The sequence below is a fragment of the Mytilus californianus genome, unplaced genomic scaffold, assembly GCF_021869535.1.
Source record: "Mytilus californianus isolate M0D057914Y unplaced genomic scaffold, xbMytCali1.0.p SCAF_2, whole genome shotgun sequence".
NCBI classification, from domain to species: Eukaryota; Metazoa; Mollusca; class Bivalvia; order Mytilida; family Mytilidae; genus Mytilus; species Mytilus californianus.
Genome location: NW_026262668.1, coordinates 81,334,511 through 81,352,663, shown reverse-complemented (window position 1 = coordinate 81,352,663; position 18,153 = coordinate 81,334,511). Strand labels below are relative to the sequence as shown.

At 31.8% G+C, this 18,153-nt stretch overlaps 1 protein-coding gene across 1 annotated transcript in view; it reads left to right on the top strand.

The window, feature by feature from the left end:
- Window positions 1-18,153, top strand: part of LOC127728308 (divergent protein kinase domain 1B-like) — a 302,906-nt gene that overhangs the window by 39,811 nt on the left and 244,942 nt on the right. Inside the window, exon 6 of the mRNA XM_052235648.1 lies at window positions 1,767-3,066. Within this exon, the coding sequence (XP_052091608.1) occupies window positions 1,767-2,552 (786 nt within the window). The 3' untranslated portion in view covers window positions 2,553-3,066. The remainder of the gene's footprint in view (window positions 1-1,766; window positions 3,067-18,153) is intronic.

Here is an 18,153-nt window from a genome sequence, read left to right as displayed (position 1 = left end):
TGTAAACAGCAATAATGTTCAGCAAAGTAAGATTAACAAATAAGTCAACATGACTGAAATGGTCAGTTGACCCCTTTAGGAGTTATTGCCCTTTATAGTCAATTTTTAACAATTTTTCTTAAATCTTAGTAATCTTTTACAAAAATCTTCTCCTCTGAAACTACGTGGCCAAATTAAACCAAACTTGGCCACTATCATCATTTGCTTATCTAGTTTTAAAAATGTGTGGCGTGACCTGGTCAACCAACCAAGATGGCCGCCACGGCTAAAAATAGAACATGGGGGTAAAATTCAGTTTTTGGATTTTAACTCAAAAACCAAAGCATTTAAAGCAAATCTGACATGAAGTAAAATTGTTTATCTGGTCAAGATCTATCTGCCCTGAAATTTTCAGATGAATCGGACAACCTGTTGTTGGGTTGCTGCCCCTGAATTGGTAATTTTAAGGTAATTTTGCTGTTTTTGGTTATTATCTTGAATATTATTATAGATAGAGATAAACTGTAAAAAACAATAAATGTCGGCAAAGTAAGATCTACAAATAAGTCAACATGACCGAAATTGTCAGTTGACCCCTTTAGGAATTATTGCCCTTTATAGTCAATTTTTAACCATTTTTTCGTAAATCTTAGTAATCTTTTACAAAAATCTTCTCCTCTGAAACTACTGGGCCAAGTTAATTATAGATAGAGATAATTGTAAGCAGGAAAAATGTTCAGTAAATTAAGATGTACAAACACATCACCATCACCAAAACACAATTTTGTCATGAATCCATCTGCGTCCTTTGTTTAATATTCACATAGACCAAGGTGAGCGACACAGGCTCTTTAGAGCCTCTAGTTAGTCAAGAGGCTTTTATAATACCAGTCTGTCAAAATTTTGTTTAAGTTGCAGTTTGGTTTCTTTTTATCAAACTGATAATAAAACTGATTAAAAAATAGTTATAGATAGAATGTTAGTATCAAACAAATGCAATCAAAAGAAAATGTTCTTATCTAATTCCAGTGGTACACTATCTGACCATAGTATAGATTTAAAAGTGCCTTCCCTTGGTCCCATGTATTTTTTATTGGAACAGCCCTTAGCTTAAAAAAGTTTTACTTCAATATGAAAATTTCCATCATAATGACAATTTATATTTAGTTCAAAACATTGTTGTATTGCTTACTAAAAAGACTCATTGTTGACGCTCAAAACAAAAAAGTTAAAAAAAAAGGCCAAATAAAGTACGAAGTTGAAGAGCATTGAGGACCCAAAATCCTCAAAGGTTTTGTCAAATAAAGCTTAGGTAATCTATTACTGGGGTAGAAAATCCTTAGTATTTTGAAAAAAATTCAAGTTTTAAAAACAGTTAATTTATACTTATGACCATATCAATGATAATTCATGTCAACACAGAAGTGCTGACTACTGGGCTGATAATACCCTCAAGGAGAAGCCTTCACCAGCATTGGCATCGACCCAGTGGTTGTAAATAAACTCATCATAGATACCAGGATTAAAATTTTGTATGCCAGACACACAATCGGTCTATAAAAGTCAGCTTTGTTTAGTCTATTGGATCATTTCAAGGTACACATTTATATCATGATACCATTGTAATTGTGAAATGTGAGTTTATATTGATCTTACACAGTTTCAGCATATTATTTTTCAAATAATAAATTTTATCAGCTAGTTTCTGTTTGTCCTCTCTTGTCTTACTTTTTCTATTTAGACCCAAATCTTCCATTTGAATAATAAGCGATAAATTTTAATTCCAGATGAATTATGCTGAATGTAATACCTTGTGGCAGCTACTTCACACTAGAGAATTTTTCATTCTGTTGATCTTTCAAGATGAGTCAAGTTTTCCTAAGATAAATGGAACTTGTGGAAGTGCCTATGCCTATGATTACATTCCTAGTTCACCATTGTATCAAAAGAAAAGTGATGTAAATCCTGTGATGCAGTACTTCTTTCCTAATTATAATCAATGGTTGTTACCACCCTGGGAGAAGAGAGCACAGATATCTATAGGACTGTTGGAATTGTCCTCCATTTTGACAGAATCTTTCAGTTCAAAGTTTTACATGTGTGATATTAAACATACGAACTTTGGTGTGTCATCAGATTATGAAGCTAAAGTTGTCAACTTAGAGAGTCTTATGTCTGAACAACAACTGTTACACTTAGGCAGCAATAAACGCTGTTACTTTGATAGTGAATGTACCTATGGTATCGGTTGCAGTATGTCATGTGACATAAATTCCCGTACATGTTCAAATATCCCTAGGAGACCAGCAGTCTCATTTATTTGTGATATATTGAGAGATTATGTTTTATTTGACTCCCCAGAGAATTGCAAGTTTCTATTTGAATCGTTGATTTCACAATGTCAGTCCTTGACATCACTAAATCATACAATAGTTCACAATGTGATACCTTACAAGATCAAAGAAATACTGTGGAACCAGGTTAAAAATAAACCAGTAGATTGGTTAAAACCAAGAAAGAAAAGAAGTGTGCAGAAAAATGCTCCTTTGAAAAATGTACAGCAGAAATTATAACAGAAACTGAAATTCTGAAATTGCTATTATAGAAATGAAATAAACAATATAAGTTTCAGAAAAACAAATGAGCCATGAAATGAAATTATGAAAAGACCACTTTAAAACAACCATGTGGAATTGTTATCCTGAAGAAGAAATGGGAAGTAAAATTGTACAGTAGAAGTTATACATGAATCAATTGTGCAGATTTGACACGAGACCCCATAGCCAACATTTATCGTATATTACTTAGATGTCTCCATTAAATCAAGTTGTTAGCATATTAAAAATCACTGTGGGATCGAAACTGTATCTTAATGCCCTTAAGACTTTCTACATAAAATCAATGGTCAGTAAAGCAGGCGAGACATTTCAGCATGTGCACTCTTGTTTTTATACGACTGCAAAAATTTTTTGCAGTCATATATTGGTATGACATTGGCGTTGTCGTCGTTGTCGTCCGAAGACACATTGGTTTTCGCACAATAACTTTTGTTTAAGTGAATGGATCTCTATGAAATTTTACCATAAGGTTCAATACCACAAAAGGAAAGTTGGGATTGATTTTGGGGGTAATGGTACCAACAGTTAAGGAATAAGGGGCCAAAAAGGGGCCAAAAATAAGCATTTTTGTAACTTCCAGACAATAACTTGTGTTTAAGTGTATGGGTCTCTCTGAAATTATACCACAAGTTTCCATACCACAAAGGGATGGTTAGGATTGGCTTTGGGGGGTTATGGCTCAATCTGGGCGGATGTAAAAAAAAAAATTTTTTTTGGGGGGGGGGGGGGGTCAATACGCAACAGCATAGTGTATTGCACAAAAGCAAAAAATTGAATATAAATTCAAATCATATAACCAATTCTAAGTTCTTTGACTACAGTTATTCGGTGTCAGAAACCTATTATGTGTCAAATATTTAATTACAATCCAAATTCAGACCTGTTTCAAGCTCGAATATTGTGTCCATTTTCGCCCCAACTGTTCAGGGTTGGACCTCTGCGGTCGTATCCAGCTGCGTTCAGCGAAGCATTTTATTTATTAAAGTGAAAAAATATTTGGTCTATTAGAAATTGTTTTGCTCTTATAATATATTATTTATACATTTCTTATAGACCTAACATCTCCAATTATTCAAAGTTACATTTTGTGCATTGGGAATCAAGGTAAAAATTTACATGTAAAAATGCAGTTTTGCAAATGGTAAGCAGAACTATTGCTAATTGTAATTGTAAGCAGTCAAACAAAATTTCTCAGTTTCATTTTTTTTTTTTTTATTTCAAATGTTAACTTGACAAGAAATTGTGTATAAAATGGATGATGTTTACAACAGATGTACTTAGCTATGCTTCTTTCAAGATTTGTTTAAAATAATAAGAACAGATTGATCATTAGTGATTTGCATGTGGTTGCCAAAGCCGTGTAAAAAATGGCAACCAAAAAGTAGTTGAAGTTAATTGCTGAAGTAAAATCAAAAGCTTCACTCAGCTTAATTCAACTTTCCGTCCAGCTACCTCAGGCACAAAAACATGTGATTTTAATGTTGATGTGTGATCTAGTCAAACTGTATTGAAATTGTAGTGCTGTTCCATTAAAACATGCATGGTACACAGGGAAGGCACTAAATTGACTTTAAAAATGGAATAAACACTTATAGAGGCAAATTTGAATTTCACTGTACAAAAACATAATTGACACCCACCCATAGTTAAGGAAGTGCCCTCCCTGGGTCCCATGTAGGTTTTTACAACAGCTTAGATGTATATGGTTGTATTTTCTTTATTATGAATGAATGTAATGTTGAAGTATGTCAGTTATTTGTCTGGGTGATGGTATTGATATAGGAGCGTTTGCATTTATGTAAATAATGAAATTAGAGGTTACAAATATCAAAATAATTGGACAATATATCTATTACCATTTAATAATAAGAAGAGTAATACTTAGAAAATTTCCTTATGGAAATATTGATCTAATTGAAGCCAAAAATGATAGGAAAGTTCGTTTCTGAGGTGCTAGCTGATGTTACAACTCATAATCCACCGGGCACAAGACTTCATATTAAATAAGAGCCAATCAGATCAAGTTCATTAATTGCCAGTGCAAGCATACAGAACTTGTGTCAATTTTTATTTCAAATGTAGCCATAATCTGCCCATGAACAAAGATTGTTTGACATTATAACTGAACATTAAGGTTTTGTCACTATAAAAAGTTTGATTGCTGTTTTGTTGTAATGTACATATCTTAAGAAATAATTATTTGTAGAACTACATTATAATACCTCAATGAGCTGTTTTGAAATCCTTTGATATTTTGTTTAATAATGATATCTGTTGAGTAATTATTTTAAATGTTATATCAATCAGTTTAATTTTTAAATTTCAACCTTCTGATGTTGTTTGGCAAAATGGTTGAGAAATGTTTAGGTAACATACTTTTACAGTTGGAGGTCAAAAGTTTTTCTCATTTTTTATATAAAAATACATTTTTGTGGAGTCTGCAACATTTTGTCGCAAAAGCAAGACCTAGCGATCCTACATTCTGTCTTTCAGCAATTTCGTAAATGTTTGCAGTTTTCTATGGTTATTATGAAATATTTCTATGACCTGTTATTACCTACAAATCATTATTTAATTACAAATGGTAAAATTTATTTATATTTTTGTATCTTATGGTAAACATCTCATTCAAATTTTTGTATCTAATAGTAACATCTCATTGAAATTTCTGTATCCAATGGTAACATCTCATTGAAATTTCTGTATCTAATGGTAACATCTCATTGAAATTTCTGTATCTAATGGTAAACATTTCATTCAAATCAGACAGAAATGATGAAGGAAATTTTTTTTAAAGGTGTTTTTACGGTAGTGTCACCTATATTCGTGGATATAAGACTATTCAAACGAAATGCGGTAAAACTAAAAAATAGCCATTTGTTTTTAATGTCGGCAATGGTACCTTAGAACCTCATTAAAATAATACAAGTTGGTTTGATTCTTTCCGTTTCGTAGTTTCTTTGCTATGACCAACATTTCTAGTGTAAACAAATCGGCAGTGGATGCCAAGTACGTCACCTATTTTCATGGAAAAAGTTCGTTCTAAAAATAACACAAGAAAAACATGCAGTATGGAAGCCAAGTGGTGAGCATAAAATTGTAATATTATGTAAGCATATTTTTGTACATGTTAAGTTCAGCAAAACTTATTACACGGTTTTAATGACCAAGAATTTTATTTTATATTTTGGAGACTAAAGACCTTTCAAAAATTAAAAATGAAAACACCAAAATTTTTTTTTTTACTTAAAAAAAAATTAAAATCAAATTTAAAAAGTTATAAGTAACAAATAAAACGAAAAGTTGGTAATAACAATTAATTTTGCTTACCATAAATTTAAACAAATGATCTTAAAGACACAGTTCTGTCAAATTTTTTCCATGGGAATCATGATTAATTTCTTTCCACAAGATAAAGTTCATATTTACAAAATCACGCAAATGTTCATATATCAAAAGTGTCCCAACTGTTAATTAAGAACTGGCAACAGTAAACGTAATTAAATATAAATAACTGGAAACAGTCAAACAATTAACAAATGTATATCATTATCATTATTCTTCAGTTTCTTTTTGTTTGCAGAGTAAACATGGGCAGTAAAATTTATCTGACCTGCGAAGGAAAATTCCTTAAAAAAAAAAGGGCGGGGGGGGGGGGGGTTTAAAAAATATTTTTTTTGAAAAAGAAGGGGGGGGGGGTAAATTTTTTTTTGGGGGGGGGGGGTCAATTCGCAACAGCATAGTGTATTGCACAAAAGCAAAAAATTGAATATAAATTCAAATCATATAACCAATTCTAAGTTCTTTGACTACAGTTATTCTGTGTCAGAAACTTATTATGTGTCAAATATTGAATTACAATCCAAATTCAGACCTGTATCAAGCGCGAATATTGTGTCCATTTTTGCCCCAACTGTTCAGGGTTGGACCTCTGCGGTCGTATCCAGCTGCGCTCGGTGAAGCAATTTATTTCATCTGTAATGTTTTCAGCAACATAAATCTGGATGTTTTAATTTTCCTGGTTTGATAATATTGGTTGTGTCGGCATTGATCTCTGAATTGGACATTAAATAATAGTAACTGGTTCAGTTGTTACATTTTCAATGGCAGGGATATCATCATCTTTGGTATTTTCCTCTGATTGGCTCTTTTTATTAATAGCATCAGAAATAGAAAACAAGGACTGGTCTATAGCATCTCTATCTAACGGGTAAATACCAGATTTACGGAAAGCAGACTGCAAATTTGAAGGAGAAAGAGCAGAATTGTAGGATTTGCATGCAATAGAGCACAAGTTGTATTTGTTGATTACTGTTGAATGGGTACGTTGAAATTTATGATATTCTGAACTGTAGATTCTGGCGAATGGCCCAAAACAACCAACATCCATGGGCTGAAGAACATGGCTGGTGTGAGGAGGCAAAATATACAAGATTATTTTTTTCTCTACTGCCCAATCAATGATATCTGGTGTTATGTGAGTCCTGTGACCATCATACAGAAGAAGAATGTGTTTGTCTTGCATACCTGTGACATATTTGATGAAATGATTTTCAAGGTATGACTGAAAAATCTCTGAATTGGACCATCCAATTTCACTGACAGACCCATCAGCATCTGGTGTGGCCCCTTCTAACAACTCCTGTCTAATACGTTTACCAGCCAAAATAAAATATTGTGGAATTTGATGTCCTTAGGCATTACCACATCCCATAACAGTTGTTATTTGACCATTTTCTGAAGATAAGGTAGTGGGTACATACTCTGCAGAGGCCACAACATTTGGTGGTTTATAGTTTGGTTGTAAACCCTTCTCATCAACATTATAGATGCTCTGTGGCTTGTCTTTAAGTTCATACTTTTCCATTATACAATCAAGTTCATCAAAGTACCTGTAAATGGATGCCCTTGAAGTTGCCTTCCCTCTTAGTTCTGAGATGGTTTTGGGTCTCCATACCTTTAGTTCAGGCCATCTACCCATGAAGCTGTAAAACCATCTCAATGAAAGCTGCTTGTCATCTTTTGTCTTCATGGCCAAGTGAACAGCATACTCAGATCCAAGACCCACCACTCCAGCTCTGGTGTATGCATAACCTACTGCACCCATTTCTTTTATGTGCTGAACCAATCTTGCCTCCTGTTCACAGTCAAACACTGGTGGACTCCAGACTTTACGTTGTCTATGGAGATGTGGCCCAATACACGGTCTCTCAATGTCTGTTCAGGAAGACAATACTTCCTTGCAGCCTTGGCCACACTAAGCTTGTTGTCAGTTACATCCAGATAAGCATTTGTCAGTTTTGTTGGTGAATAAGACTTATATTACTGCCTTTTAAGTTGAACCTGTAAAATATTAATGAATAACACTTATAATGTTGTGAAACACAAAACTTTTAACAAAACAAATAAATACACAATAAATTATGTTTTAATGCTTCCGCCGTAGCGGAGGGGGCATTAAGTTTTACCCTTGTCTGTCTGTACGTCCGTACGTCCGTCCCAAAGTTGGTTTCCGTCCTCTAACTTTAGATTGCCTCTACCAAATGCTATGAAACTTATACAAAATGCTTATTACCACAAAATATAGATCAAGTTTGAATTTTGTGGGTGTCACTTTTATTGTTCTAGAGTTATGCCCCTTTACAAATGGAAAAATTGCTGAATTTTTTGTTTCTGTTCTCTAACTTTAGTTTTCAACCAAATAATATGAAACTTATACAAAATGCTTTTTACCACAAAATACAGATCAAGTTGGAATTTTGGTGGTGTCACTTTACATGTTCTAGAGTTATGCCTCTTTACAAATGGAAAAATTGCTGAATTTTTTGTTTCCATTCTCTAACTTAAGTTAGCCTCAACCAAATGTTATGAAACTTATACACAAGGCTTATTACCACAAAATACAGATCAAGTTTGAATTTTGGGGATGTCACTTTTATTGTTCTAGAGTTATGCGCCTTTACAAATATTTTTCGTTCCATTCTCTTACTTAAGTTTGCGTCAACCAAATGTTATGAAACTTATACACAATTTTTATTACCACAAAACTCAGATCAAGTACAAATTTGGGTAGCGTCACTATTACCGTTTTTCAGTTATGTCCCATTATAACTTTATATGAAGGACAAGCGGGGGCATCATCTGTGTCCCATGGACACATTCCCCATTTACTACTTTTTAATATTTTGTATACAAATCCTTGATAATATCCAGTAATCAATGTATGTTGAACTTAATTTACAAGAACTGTGCTCAATAACTCCTTTGAAGTTGATTTGATAAACCGAAATTCATCTTTTATCGCTAAAATACATTGAAAACATATAAGATTATGACATTGATTGCATTCCATAGATCATTTTGGCTGTTAGTCATGTGACATTGTTCATTAGAAAGTAGAGTAACCAGATGACACTTGGATTTTGGAATATAGCTTTGGAATAAAGGTATCGAGGTCGAAGGAAATTGGTTAAATTAGGAAATAAGTAAAATCAGCCATTTTGCTATTTATATAAATAAGTAATAAGTCTTAACCTTGCTTGAAACGACAAGATTCATTTTGTATGTTGATGTTGTAGGGATATCCTATAGCAATCAAAATATGCGAGTGATGACTTCACAACAATAACACACATGAGAAATATTTAGGATTTCCAGAAGTCCACGAACTTATGTATCCACGAAATTATGTGACTAGACTGTATATGAAATATATAGCATAATTTTCGAGGTGTGAATCACTTTCGACCTCCGTCAGACTGTAGCTACTTGAGAGAAGCATTGACAATTATGATAAGCCAAAAAATGCTTAAAAGTGCTGACCAGTAGTAGTGGATAATAAATAATAAAGACAAGGTTTGAAGATTAATGTTTAATACTTTTAAAACTTTTCAAGTTGTTAGCATATTAACCAATTGTCTATAATCTGAAGATAGTATCCTATATTGTCTTGCCTGCTTCAAATAAACTTGTGTAAACAATACTGAGTATTACAATACTTTTCTAGTGGTAATTACATTCTTTAATCTAGGCAAACCAAAATTTAGAGTAGATATAGGAAGATGTGGTATGAGTGCCAATGAGACAACTCTCCATCCAAGTAACAATTTATAAAAGTAAACCATTATAGGAGGTTTATTAAGTTCCAATCTTATAAACCTGTCATTACCACAAGACCTTGACAGCATTTGAATGCTCTAGTAGGCTGCTGAAGTTCTTAAAATCAGATGGGTTCTCAGTTATTATTTATACATGACAAGTCTTTTGGTATTTCGTTTCATTAAAAAATAAGGATAGTATGTCTTTCCATCTTGTCATATACTGTGGATTCATTTATTTTCGTGGGTATCAATTTTCGTGGATAGAGAAAAAAAGACGTTTCGTGGTATACGTAAATTCGTGGATCGCTGATAACAAAAAAAAAAAAAAAAATCCGATACGTAATTCGTGGATTTCTTTTTAATTTAGGAGATCATATACCCTCCTTGGTTTGATCAATAATAAAACAAACAAAAAAGAAAAAAATCATTGAAAAGGTTTTGAATTGTCAAAATCCTCGCTTGGTCATTCTAGGTTAAAGTGTTCATTGAAAACTTCTATTACAATAATGGACAGAGACAACTAATTATTTGTTTGTTTTACAATTTATAAATTCTTGTCGGAATTTTATAAGGCATTTAAAACTCTATGATCGAAAGCTCATTTCCCTAATCACGATATAATATATAAGTATAAGTAAAAGGTGTGAAAATAAATGTTCCTGTCATAAATAATATTACCTACGGGCAATATCCCCGCACCGTTAATCCTATTGATTTTTAATCACCAGTAAACCAAACTATGACACGGTAATTAACAACTTGCATTTATTTTCCATGAACAGTTTAAATCAATTTTAAAAAGTAAATTGTCACTGATATTCGATATATTTATTATTGATTTAATCAAAATACTTGTATCTTCTTTCAAGAAAAACACGTGTTATGTTACAATGTTTATCGTTAGTCAACACTATACTAGAACTGCATAACATAACTGGAAATAAACATCCGACTCCATACACATTTCTCGGGATTATTCTTCGTTGAATTCTTAAATTCGTGGTTCGCTGTGACCCACGAAACCCACGAAAATTGGTATACCACGAATAAAAATGAATCCACAGTAGTCACTGTCAGGAACTCTTTTCATGCTCCAGTGTTCAGGGAAAGTTTTCAGTATTATGTCTATTTATCATCAACTATTGTCAACTATGAATAATAAGTCAACAAATTTGGTATGATTCTTTGTAAGAAGTATGTTTGTCTGTCATTTCATAAGACTTTGATCTCATTTACATGATACAGTGACCAGTTAAGTTTTCAGGAATGAGTCGTCAGAGTTCATTGACAATAATATTTTTGTAATTTAATATTGCAGCAGGCAAGTCAATTTAGTACCTAAACTAATGTTTTATACAAGTTGTTTATACTTTATCCATTCCATGAACTTAATTTACTCAGGTATATTGTTATTAATATTTCTCTTGTTGAAATTTTACAAATTTTATCCTGAGTATATATTGTTTTGTTTCATTGGTCAGTGACCAAATTTATTCCAATCGTTATCTTTTACATGAAGCTGTACATGTAGTTTTTTAGCAAAAAGTTAAAAGTAATAAACATCCATAATTGGTCAATTAAGAATGCATTTTTGCTGCTTATGTTTATTGCATGTACAATGATTGATAAAAGAAATAGCATTGAACAGGTTTTGTTTCATAGAAAATATTAGTTAGTCAACTGCCCTTGAGATGGAAAATTTATTGTGATCTTCACTCTGCAATTGTAAAATGTTAATTATAAAAAATTATGACTAAACTAAATATAAATTAGCACATAAGATAGATTTGAACAATAACTCTACTCATTTTATGTAGCAATCTTATATTTTTGGATATGCCATTGAATAAAATAATGTTTCCTTTTTAATTACACCTATATAAGTATCCTGTATTTTGATTGTATTTTTGTTGCTGATCAGATGAATTTCTTTCATATTTTACCGCCACAGGGTTATATACACAAAGATAATCTATATTGTTATTTAGGGTTTCTGTGACAGATCCTTGATTAAATGTGTATTGTTGAAGACAATATGTTGACCTATTGATGTCCTTTGGTGTTTTGTGTTATTGAGTTTTTGTCTCCTTGTTGTATACTACACATCTTTTTTTAGACTATTTTTAAGGATTATGTCAGTCAAGAAACTAGAGTGTATTTGTAATTTCTTCAATGCACATTTTAATTGATTACTTTTAATATTTATAAATCATCTTTGAAAGATATATTAAAAGACACTATTATGTAGACCCAATGGAATTTAGGTAGCGTCTGTTGATTATTACAACTTTTTACTTGTTTCAGCATTTTATAAACTTATCTTATAGATCTCTTGTTATAATTCAGGATATTACCATATTTCATGTTTTAGAATGGGTGACCCAATGACCCAACACATTGACATATTGTTATACATACTTCAATGTTTCATTGGTATCTTTTCAAAAAGGAAAAGGTATGATGAAGGTTTCTTTATTTGCCCCTTTAATTGGAAAGTAAAAAAGTGTTTTAAATTTATCACAATTTGATTGAAATACAGATTCTTTGCCCATGCTAACAAGCATCTGACAACACTCCCTTCTACAACAAGGTTTTTTTTAAAAGACCTTGACTACCCATGAGGGTATGAATCCTCTGGGTTTGTCGTAATGGTACAAATTTTCAAAAATTTTGAAAATTTGTAGATTTAAATTTCATTGGCTAATGTATCAATTAATTACCAGAATAAAATGTAGAACATAGTGTATCTAGGTCCTTAAGAGAAGAGGGACACACGATCTGGAGTCAGTTTCACAAAAAACTTACGACTAAGATTGATCGTAAGTATACTGAATTGTTCATGATTTAGAACAATCTTCGTTGTAAGTATTTTTGTGAAACTGACTCCTGTATTTTAATCAAATTGAATCTATCAAAAAACATTCTTGAGATGTTCATAAGACCTTACTTAGTGTTTATGAGATAATTGTGTATATTTTTTAGTTTTGCATAACATATTTTCTTCAGGGATCCAACCTATGGAATTGAGAAATGGGGACAAAAAAATACTTTGCTATAAAATATCTTAATGTGGGCAAAATATTTTTTTGAGTAAGACTTTGTCTCATATTTGATTTTGCAAAGAACTAAGTTTAGAATGGAAATTTTAGAACTCGCATTTTCAGCTTCATAAATTAGGTTCATTAATTGAATTATAAATAGTCCTGTATTTTAGCTGGTTGTTAGGGATTCAAAATAGCTCATTCTACTAGGTTCTAATGGATAGGCATCCATAAATTAAAATGACAGTGTTGTATATTACTGTGGATTCATTTATTTTCGTGGATAGAGAAAAAAAGACGTTTCGTGGTATACGTAAATTCGTGGATCGCTGATAACAAAAAAAAAAAAAAATCCGATACGTAATTCGTGGATTTCTTTTTAATTTAGGAGATCATATACCCTCCTTGGTTTGATCAATAATAAAACAAACAAAAAAGAAAAAAATCATTGAAAAGGTTTTGAATTGTCAAAATCCTCGCTTGGTCATTCTAGGTTAAAGTGTTCATTGAAAACTTCTATTACAATAATGGACAGAGACAACTAATTATTTGTTTGTTTTACAATTTATAAATTCTTGTCGGAATTTTATAAGGCATTTAAAACTCTATGATCGAAAGCTCATTTCCCTAATCACGATATAATATATAAGCTTCGTACTTATAAGCTATATAAATCACAATATTGTACAGAGTTATATTTAAAACAAAATATGTCTATTAAATTTAAAAGTGCTTATGCAAAATTTAGGTGTGGTGTTGCTCCACTTAAAATAGAAACAGGACGATATGAGAATAAACCAATAAATGAAAGATCTTGTTTTATGTGTAAAAATGAAATTGAAGACGAAAAACATGTATTTACTTTATGTCCTTTATATGCAGACCTTCGAAATATATTGTATAGTGAAGCAGTCAAACATAATGATCAATTTTATAACGTGTCTAATGACGAAAAGTTTATATTTTTATTCAGAAATGAAGAACTATGTCAGGTAGTTGCTAAAACCTGCTTTAATATTTTATGTAGAAGAACAAATTTCTTATTTGTATATAGCTGATGATATATTTTAAATCTTAGATATATATAGTTTTAAAATTATGTTAAATATTGTATATAATAATCATTTAATAGTCTCTCATAATTCTTAATAGAATGGCGCTTGTATATGTTTTAGTATTTAAGCTAATGATATTTTACTGTTAGTTTTAATATACTATATGTTTTATATATGTTTTTCAATATTTTATGTTATACGCAATGTTTTATATGTATATTGGAATGTATAATGTTATACAAGTGGTGAGACTTTAATAAAATATTGAATCTGAATCTATATAAGTATAAGTAAAAGGTGTGAAAATAAATGTTCCTGTCATAAATAATATTACCTACGGGCAATATCCCCGCACCGTTAATCCTATTGATTTTTAATCACCAGTAAACCAAACTATGACACGGTAATTAACAACTTGCATTTATTTTCCATGAACAGTTTAAATCAATTTTAAAAAGTAAATTGTCACTGATATTCGATATATTTATTATTGATTTAATCAAAATACTTGTATCTTCTTTCAAGAAAAACACGTGTTATGTTACAATGTTTATCGTTAGTCAACACTATACTAGAACTGCATAACATAACTGGAAATAAACATCCGACTCCATACACATTTCTCGGGATTATTCTTCGTTGAATTCTTAAATTCGTGGTTCGCTGTGACCCACGAAACCCACGAAAATTGGTATACCACGAATAAAAATGAATCCACAGTATTAGGTTTTATTGTTTATTTATACAAATGTATCTGTTTGTCAGCAGTTTTATCACAAGATATTTTTAATATTATCTTATCTAGTCAAGAAAGTGTTCAAATTTATTCCCAGTGACCTATACTTGAGATGTTTGATGGATTTAATAGTATTTGTTTTCACAAGGTTGCCATTATTCCATAGACAAAAGATCAAGGAAATGACCCTTGAATATGTTAGTGTTGTTGATATGATATGCATCTATATTCAGGTGATATATATTTATAAATCTTAAAAATTTATATAACATATACATTTTGTAACACTGTATGGAGATTGTATTTTTTGGGTTTGAAATGGTCTTGTTTTAAAATCATCTCACATGATCTCAGTACCTCTGCCAATTCATAATTTCAGTAGAAAATTGATCAAATTTTTGTATATTTTATTATTTGTATTATCATTTGTGCTTGACTTTTTATTTTCCTCATTAGGATTATACCTTTGTTTATCCAGTAGTGGGGAAAAAGACCACACTTGATTAAAATTGTAATTTTTTCAGTGCTTTTAGAGGACTAATGTAAATGCACATGCATTTCCCAAACAGATATTTACCCCCCAAATTAAGTTATTATTGAAATTGTTTTTCTCCTGTAAGCTTGTTCTGGAAAATGTTTTTCTCTATGGTAATTCAGTCAAATTATTACTGAAAACTAGTTTTCTTACTGAAATTTTAAATTGACAACAATGTTAACTTACAAAATGATGACATTGTAGTTAATTTAATAGTCATCACAAACAATCAACAATATCTTTTAATGTAAAAAGTCATACTGGCTTTGAAATTCATGATTGAAAAAGATCATTTAAAAGATGATTTCTTTGAATTGAATTGTATAAAGATATGTAGTATAAATATTCTATAGCAAGGTTGTATATGTGAAGCAGTGATGTAAATTGAGATTTAAGATGAAATTATATATTGAGAAGCTGTATGAAGCCTGCCAGGGAAAATATGTAGATGTTTTTTTTCAGTAGAAATTCTGTAAAGATATACATATATATTGCCAGGGGGAATGTTATAAATACTACTAGGTAGTAGGCTTCATTACTTGTTATTAAATTATTTATTATTATACAATGAGTTTTTCTTACATGTACTTCATTTTAAGATTTCATTAAAATGACTTCCCTTCCCACTCAAATTGACATGATTTTGAAGAAGAAAAACAAAGATCAACACTTTATTATGATCTAGTTGATAGTTGCAGCGTTTCATTATTTCCCTTTAATACGGCATATGTCTCTAAACAATATTTTGAATGTGTCTAAACCTATGGCACAACAACCACCACCACAAATCATGTATTACCAATAAAGGTACTTAGAGATGGGCAAAGCAATTACAGTTCACAGGTTTTAACCTAATCAAAATCATTACTCAACTAGTTAGGGATTGTATAATCAATAAAACACACACAAGAGGAAATGCTTACCCTGTTAGTGATCTCATTCTTGTTAGAATTGTTATTTGTCATTTGTAATGTAAACAACTACTGGTCAACATAAGGACTTCCACAATGAGAAAATGGGTTTGTGGGGAGAGGTAAAAGCCTGTCCCTAACCTTAGACAGTGGTGTAACAGCACAACTTTAGAACAAACTTTAACAAGAGTGCACACACTGAAATGTCTCACCTGTGTAGCTGATAATGATTGGATGTCTTTAGGGTCAAGGTCTTAAAACAGGTATAACAGAAACTGAAGATCAATGATCAATGAAAAAAGATCAAGTTCAGATAAACCCTGTTTGATGGACATGTACACCTTACTATAATTTTCTTAACCCAAAGTAGTTGATCTATTTCTTATAGTATTTTAGAATCAGACCATAACATAAACTCAAAAGATTACAAAAGAACAATGAAAATTAGGTCACGGTCAGATGAACACTGTCACACAAACCTGCACACTTACAATTATTATATGCAACCAATAAAGTTTACCTCTCACTTATAATATCTGAGGGGGCCTTGGAGGTCGAGTGGTCTAAGTAGTCGACACACTGTATCACTTGCCATTCAACACTGAGGTTGTGAGTTCCAATCCCGCATGTGGCAGGTGCACTCAACTCCAATCTTAATTGACTAGGATTGATTGACTAGGATTGTCAATTTTCTTACCGAAGGTCGGTGGTTCCCTCCGGCTTCCTCCACCAATAAAAACTGACCGCCACGAAATAGCACAATAGTGTTGAAAGTGGCATTAAACACCAATCAATCAATCAATCAATCAATATAGTATCTGATAAAAAGTTCTGAGGAAAACCTAAATGTTGAACAATGAACCATGAACATGCCAGACAGTCCTGTACCCCTTACCAACATTCTGCAAACCAAATACCAAAACTCGATACTGAATGTGTTTGTGTATGTACTAATTCTTCCTAAAACTGTGAGTGTCAAATAAATGAGAATATGCAATAATTTTTAGATACAGGCATAAAATACCACTGATGAATTCATGCAAAAACAGATATTTCTTTCTATTAATACCATCTGGATAAAGGACAGCAAGTTCCTTTATCCATGATCTTCATTCCAGTGGATGTTCTGTTCAATCATTAAAACTTGAATGCAGTTTAAAGGCTCCTATGCCTATTGGGGGGTTTGTTGAATGTCAACATATTGGAGGCAACAAACAGAACAATCTTAAATGTAAATAACATTTTAACTTTTGCAGGACACACCGCTTAGTATTTTGAAGTTAACCCGAGTGGCCGTACTGATGAATGTTTATAAACGAAACATCTGTGTGCAGCACTTGCAGTGTTTGTCACCACACAAGTGGTATTCTCCAGAAGCAATACTGGGTTTAAATACCAGATCTCATCAGCAGATTCCTCAGCTATTTGGTTGCCTGAAACTATCATAGGGAGAAGGATCTTGGATAATTTGGAATTTTTCAAATTTATTTCTTATGCTACTCAATGACACCAAAGCTATTTTTCGCAGAGGTGTGGTAGTTTAGAAACACATGGAGTCCTTTTATTTAAATTTTTATCTCTTGTTTTTTAACAGCTAGCTACTAGTCATACTCTCCGCTTCCTGAAAAACATTTCTTAAAGAGTCTGGTGATTAAAACCCTTTGTCTTCAAGTGGCTTTTGAGTGTGGATATATGAGCACTTTTTTTTTTCTTTCTCGACTGTTATTGACGTCTTTACACTAAATACATTGGACGTTGGATGTGTACTGATTGATATTTTAGTCTTAGAAACATGATCTTTTTTATTAGTTGTTATTGGCTTTGAACAAGCTGTCAGTAACTGCAAGAACACTCAGATCTGTACTTAGTCACCTTTTTGTTGTTAGGGATGAGGGATGGATAAATACCCTGCCACATCTGGTCTGTGTTTATGTTTGATGTCTGCTTTGTATCGATATGATGAGTTAAGCCTGGTTGTCACTGGTTCATGTCTGTCTGTTTTTTTGCAAATTGTTTTGTTATAAATTAGGCCGTTAGTTTTCTTAATTGAATAGTTTCATATTTCATGTCAGGGCCTTTTATAGCCGACTATATGGTATAGGTTTTTCCCATTGTTGAAGGCCGTATGGGTGCCTATAATATCATTATTGTTGCATTAGTCTTTAGGCTTGTATATAT